The following is a 6,248-nucleotide window of genomic DNA, read 5'->3' on the forward strand; positions in this document are numbered from 1 at the left end:
ATTGATTTTTCTTTTTAAAGCTTCATTCATTTTTTTGGTGTGTATGATTTGCCATTGGATCTTTCCACTGATTTAAAATTGTTATTATTCTTACTGTGAAATATGACTCTTTGCTATGAATATCTCTTTCTGTGGCTTTGTTTTTTTTTATCTGCTATCCTTTTCATTTGATTTGCCATTGTTCCATACAGATTCTCCATCCTTTAACACGCAATTATGGTAAACCATGGTTGACAAACAGCAAAATGTCAACTCCTTGTAAAGCAGCAGAGTGCTCAGACTTTCCCGTGCCATCTGCAGAGGTATCGTAAGGCCCCAGAGTCCAGTCTTAACAGTCTCCTTTAACTGAAACTATCACCCACTAACATTGCTTCACTACTCCCTTAATATATATACTTTGACAATCCTATGTCTTTTTATACACTTCTATAAAATAAGTATCAACCCAGCAGTTCTTGGAAGATGTGAGAGTAAAGGGTTAACAGAAAAGCTCGTCTGCAGCAATTTAAACAGTGTCAGTTTGAGCCAGTCACTCCTGCAGACTACCTCCTTTTTGTTCTCATTCATACTTAGTTCCACTTTTATCTCTTGGGAGAGTAAAATATAGTAGATTATATCCAGACTTAAGTAAAATTTCTTTTAAAGCTACTAAATGTACCAGATATAATGTGGGCAAGAAGTGCAATGCATTCCCTTCAGATGGGAGTAAAAGGCAGTATCATTTGCAAGAGAATCACTGAAAAGAATGTTTACTGAATGTTCACTGTGGCCATGGTCCTTCTGAATGTCTGTTACATTTATACCTGCCCCAAAACTTTGGGCGGGTGTGTCATAAGCTCTCAGTATCAGTGCAGGGGGTCAGAGGGAGGCTTAGGTATGCAGAAAGTTATCTGTCATTTTCAACAGGTAATAAATGTATGGTTTTTTTTAAGATTTTTTAATCACTAAGCATGCTCTAACTTTTTAATATGGCATGATTTATGGGGAGAAGATATTTAGGTGACATAAAATTTGCCAAGATAACTCATGTATCAGGTCATTTACATTCAATTGAAAATCAACCGTATATCTTTTTAAGAAACTTGACTGTAAAACAACAGATATAGGCACAAAATAATCAGATATTTTATTAGAATCCAATAATTAATGGGAAGAAATCCCTAAATACCTTTTCTTGAAATTGAAGAAGGTATTTCACCTTAATTATAAAGGACATAACTTAAAGGCCAGGATCCTCAAATAGAAGTAATATAATAACTTTTAAAAGCCCCCTTATGCTTTTCAAAACACTTTCTTGTCTCTTCCTTAATCCTCACGTTAATAATAAGTGGCAGGCAGAGAAAAAAATGTGTTACCTTCATGACTTCATGGAAATCTCATTGCTGATAAGTGGGAGAATTGGAACAAAAACAACCTATTCTTTAGCGTTTCCTCATTTCTTCCTCTTCATTTCCCCAAGCCCCTCATTTCCACCCCTTCCCACCAAGTGGGCGATGTTAGTATTATATATTACCTCTAGAGATGTCTGTCAATTATTATGGATCTATTGTAGAAAAAAACTGAGAAAGGTTCAAACAACCTTAAGGGACATACTAACATTTGCTTTAAATATTGAAGGCTATGATGCTGTGTTCAAATTTTTTTTAAGTGGATACTCTCTCAAATTAAAGTCTGAGTAGTTATTTTGACTAGTGAAAAACTGTGTTTCATTTCAAATAACCTGATGAAACAAAAAACACCCAAAAAACAACATGTTTCTATGGGAGGGACTGTGAAATAAAATCAAAACAATCAAGAAGGCATTCTGAGAAGAATGACTGTGGTCTTTCACGGTCACGAATTCTGACACCTTGAGTGGTACGTTTCATAATTTGTGTGTTCTCACTCCCTCGTGTTGTTGAGATTCTGTTTAAGTTAGGAATTAGCTAGATCAGCATTGTCAGATCTTGGGCAAATCATGTCCCTCCTCAGGCTCTAATCTTTCACATTTTCAAGGTTATGATGAGGTGAGTGTGAGGATTAATTGTGGTTATGTGTGTAAAAGTATTTTGAAAACTTGAGCATTCTGTGTATACAAATCACATATAAATACTACACTTAAGTATATGAGTAGTATACACATATGTAGATAAATGACTTAATAAAAGTAACTCATGTATCAGATGGTTATAATATTTTAAGCTAATAAAGGGAAAATCAGTTGTTTAAAAATATGCATGTAATTTGTTTCGATGCATTTCCTCCAAATAGTTCTCTGGCTGTGTGTTCATCGAGGAATATTATATTACATTCCTTGTATTCCTCAAGATACCTGGTTTTTTTTTTTTAACTTTAGGAGAATTTTTTAAATGTTGTAGTGATCTGGAAAAAGTGCAATGATTGCATAATAAAATCTCATAGTTATGATTGTTTTAGACATTCTCTACAAACTCATATAAAGATTGTAAAAAAAAAATTCTCCACATGTTGCCTAATATTTTGTCTGTAAAGACTGTAGAAGTGATAGAGGCAGGAAGTGAAGCGATATGATAGTAAGTTATTTAAAAATCACTTTTTTTCTTTTTGCAGTTAAGTTTATTTAAATGATGTCTGTATCCATTATGTATTTACTTATCATTCTGTCTCTGTCTCTACCTAGCTCCATAAAAGCAATGGAGGCAGCAGCATATCCAGGCACAGCTTTTCTCTGCTCCATGCCCCCTCTACGCATGGAGTCACCATCTTTTTAGCAATACACCATTACCTCTGTAACATTCACTGGCAGTCTGAAAGATACTAACACACTCACCGTTTAATTTGTCTTTTTCTCCTTGCCATCACTTTTATGCTCAGTTGGGGGTCTCCATTTTGTTTTCTCTTCAATCATGAATTCATATTGTTTAGAAAGTTGCTTTTGAATTCTGAGAAAGAATAAGAAATTAGAAGAGAAAATTAAGTGAGAGCCCCATGCCTTATTTAATTGAAGAGTTTCTCCCCCTCCACCTCCTAAAGAGGAATAGTAGAGAGTTTCCACCCATGTGTAAAGAAGTGGTGTCAGTGGAATGTCATGGTGCAGGGGCAGTATTTTGAAATGTCTTGTCACTGGTTAAATACAGGGAACGCCAATACAAGGAAGCAAGCTTCGACTTCCAGGATATTTATCAGGGAAAGGCTTCCACTCTGGGGAGGACAGTGGCTTGATAACAACTGCAGCTGCCAGAGTCCGAACACAATTTGCTGGTGAGTGTGGTGCCTTTCTTTTCTTAATGGCTTTTGCAGCATGGTCATCTGAGGATTAAAGTCCCTTTTCCTCCTCATTGGGGAAGAAATTACAAATTGACCCTCAGGGGGTCTTAAAATGATATGTAGCCCTGGTCCTCCAAAAGTCAGGGATAAAGTGAGTCATGGGCACAAGTATCTAAAAGTGTCCAAGAAAGATGAAAGAATTACTATAGAACAGAAGAAAATATACAGTGATATTCTACCCCTTCAAGCTGAAAGGTCTTGGCTCTTTCAGAGCCAAGCTCAGAGATTGCAGAGGGCCCTGTTTTGGGGTGGTTGGAAAAACCCAGCCACACTGAACCTCACGCCAGTATATCTCACATTGCTTCACAAAATAGCGAACCTACTAATCTCTGGGTTCTGAGTTCAGCAAGCAAGACGCCTCTTTAAAGTTTCCAGTCTCCTCTGTTGAATTCCTATATTCTTGGAGTTACCTGTTCTCGGGCAAGACTTAAGCCTGTCTTGTTTGTTCTATGTTTGCATCACACACATCCCTGGATACATAATTTAAACTTTAGAAAGCACAATCTTAAAGGATAGGCATATTCCTTATGTCTGTTTGCAACAAATGGAATCCTGTTTTAAGTAGGGAAAGCTGAAACTTTACCTTTTAGATAGAAATCTAGGCTTTTCTATATTATGTCTACTTAGAGTAAGCCTGCATCATACCCTTGTGTAATAGGGAAAGGCCGTGAATCCCGAAGTGTTTTCTGAGTGCCTACTACACACCAGGGAAAAAAGTTAAGATTAAAGGTGGCATCGGGTTTCAAAAATTGGTTGCAGATGGACCCAATAATAAGGGTGAGCTGTCTCTACCTTCTTTCCTCAGATTCCAAGAAGACTCCCAGCCGACCAGGAAGTCGAGCTGGAAGCAAAGCTGGCAGCAGGGCCAGCAGCCGCCGAGGCAGTGATGCATCAGACTTTGACATTTCAGAAATCCAGTCCGTGTGCTCAGATGTGGAAACTGTCCCCCAGACACACAGGCCTACACCCCGAGCAGGTTCTCGGCCATCCACAGCCAAGCCTTCAAAAATCCCCACACCCCAGAGGAAATCACCTGCCAGCAAATTGGACAAGTCCTCAAAGAGATAGTGCAATTGGTTCTACCAAGGCCCTTCCTTGAGCATTTATTATTTAAGTTTGAACGATGTAAAATATGGTGTAGAAATTCTTGTGAATTATTGCAAGAGGCGAGTTTAAAATTCTGCAGATGGCCTTATTTGTGTATTTGTCTTTTTATTTTATCTGTATAATGTTTTTGTCAGATATTCTAGGGTTAAAATCACATCATATGTGAGGAGGAAAAGTTTAACATGAACTAACATTTCTGCACTGTTTAACGTGCAGGGCACACACTAAGCTCAGTTACTGTACCTACAGGTAAGTCTACATCCTCTCTGACAGCCGCAGCACTACATCAATCCCTGACGTTAAGGATACCTCATGACATTTTCCTGTTTTTATGGAAACTCTGAGAAGCTGAATGATACATGCAGGGGATATTTTTTGAGATGATTTAAATGTAACCCAAAAGATGGAAGACAGAAAGACAAACACACCCACACACAGTCTTTGCAGTATCTGACAGAGAACTCACAGGAAGTTACTTCAAGCACTTGCCAGTACTATGATATTCAAGTACCTTGCAGCATTTCTGTGCCATTGCTTTCAGTGAGGCCAGAGGCATCCTGGATATTAGACCTATTATACTGTAAGAATATAAGTATAAAGTGCATTCATATACATGTGAGGTTTTCTTTTGCTTGAGTGGACAGTAGCACCTGTATCATTGAACTCATTTTGTATCAGAGCAATTTTGCTTGCAGAAAGCTATGAAATAAAACATGTCCCTTAACTGCATTGCTATGGAATTAATTTTTTTTCCCCAGGGAAAATTAGTGTATTTTTTTATGAGCAATATCAAATTTGGAGTGACCAAAAGATACTTAAAAATGGGTTTATTTTGATTTCTCATCTGAAATAATCATGTTCTGGTATTATATCTATCTATATTTAATAAATATATACATTTTAATTTATTATGTATACTCACATACTATAGAAAGATATTAGTATGCATTTAATAAAACATATTCACTTGAATATATGGAATACCTGATTATTTAAAGTGAACTTCTTCTATTATTTGTTTTAAATAAAGGTTATGTGTATGATATATGTTTACTAAGAAACAAATAGGCTAAATTTGGGGGACATCAAAAACGGAGTTATAATAATGTTAACCACTCATTCAACAAATATTTCTGAGTATCAGCCATGTGCCAGCCATTGTAAGTGACATGAGACTGTAAGATTCCTGCCCTCCCCTCTTCAAGAGGGAATCAGTTAATCACTAAAAAGCAAGGGATGTGTGGCAGGATTACAGATTTAATTAAGGTAATATAGTAGTATTCTTCTGGCCTGTATACATTTAAAAGTGAAACTGTAAAATTTTCCTAAATATGAAAACAGTATCAGATATCCTCAGAAGGATGGCAGATTGTTACTTTAGGCATAAGGGTCCCAACATTCTGCATAACTTTGTGAATTTGCTTTAGCACGTGTCAGTGACGGTGTTCAGATTCAAGGGAACAGAATTACATTTTTCCTTCTTGGCCTTTTTAATGGAGGCCAACACTGAAGAGTCTGGGGTTTCTACTGGCATAAATTAGAATTTTAAGTAATAGTAATCCCTTCTTTGTCCAGGCGTCGGTCTCAGGTGGGAGCCCTTGATGGAAAGGGTAATTCTAACCTATGAGATCACATGCTGTATAGTTCATGCATTTGATTATTAACATGTCATCTTAGAAGGCAATTGAAATTGTTTTTATTCCTTTAGTGCTTTGCATATGATCACATTTCCACTTCAAAGACAAATTTAAGGCAATGATTTTTATCTCAGTCTGTTTCAATGCTACCCCTCTGAAGGAGCTAGGGATTTTTCTTTTTAAGTAGTAAAACAAGCTTTTTGAAAAAGATAAGTGGTT

General features: G+C 36.7%; 1 protein-coding gene across 7 annotated transcripts in view; it reads left to right on the top strand.

Moving 5' to 3' along the window:
* The window catches only part of DST (dystonin), a 501,678-nt gene extending 496,314 nt beyond the window's left edge, over nucleotides 1-5,364 (top strand). For 4 of the 7 annotated variants that reach the window (XM_031935627.1, XM_031935626.1, XM_023222949.1 and 1 more), the window contains 3 exons: nucleotides 192-302; nucleotides 3,096-3,219; nucleotides 4,091-5,364. In XM_031935627.1, coding sequence (XP_031791487.1) covers nucleotides 192-302; nucleotides 3,096-3,219; nucleotides 4,091-4,353 — 498 coding nt within the window. In that variant the 3' untranslated portion in view covers nucleotides 4,354-5,364. The remainder of the gene's footprint in view (nucleotides 1-191; nucleotides 303-3,095; nucleotides 3,220-4,090) is intronic. The other 3 variants (XM_031935628.1, XM_031935629.1, XM_031935630.1) reach the window with 3 other exon arrangements.
* The last annotated feature ends 884 nt before the right edge of the window (nucleotides 5,365-6,248 follow it).

This window comes from Piliocolobus tephrosceles, chromosome 5, assembly GCF_002776525.5.
Source record: "Piliocolobus tephrosceles isolate RC106 chromosome 5, ASM277652v3, whole genome shotgun sequence".
Taxonomy (NCBI): domain Eukaryota; kingdom Metazoa; phylum Chordata; class Mammalia; order Primates; family Cercopithecidae; genus Piliocolobus; species Piliocolobus tephrosceles.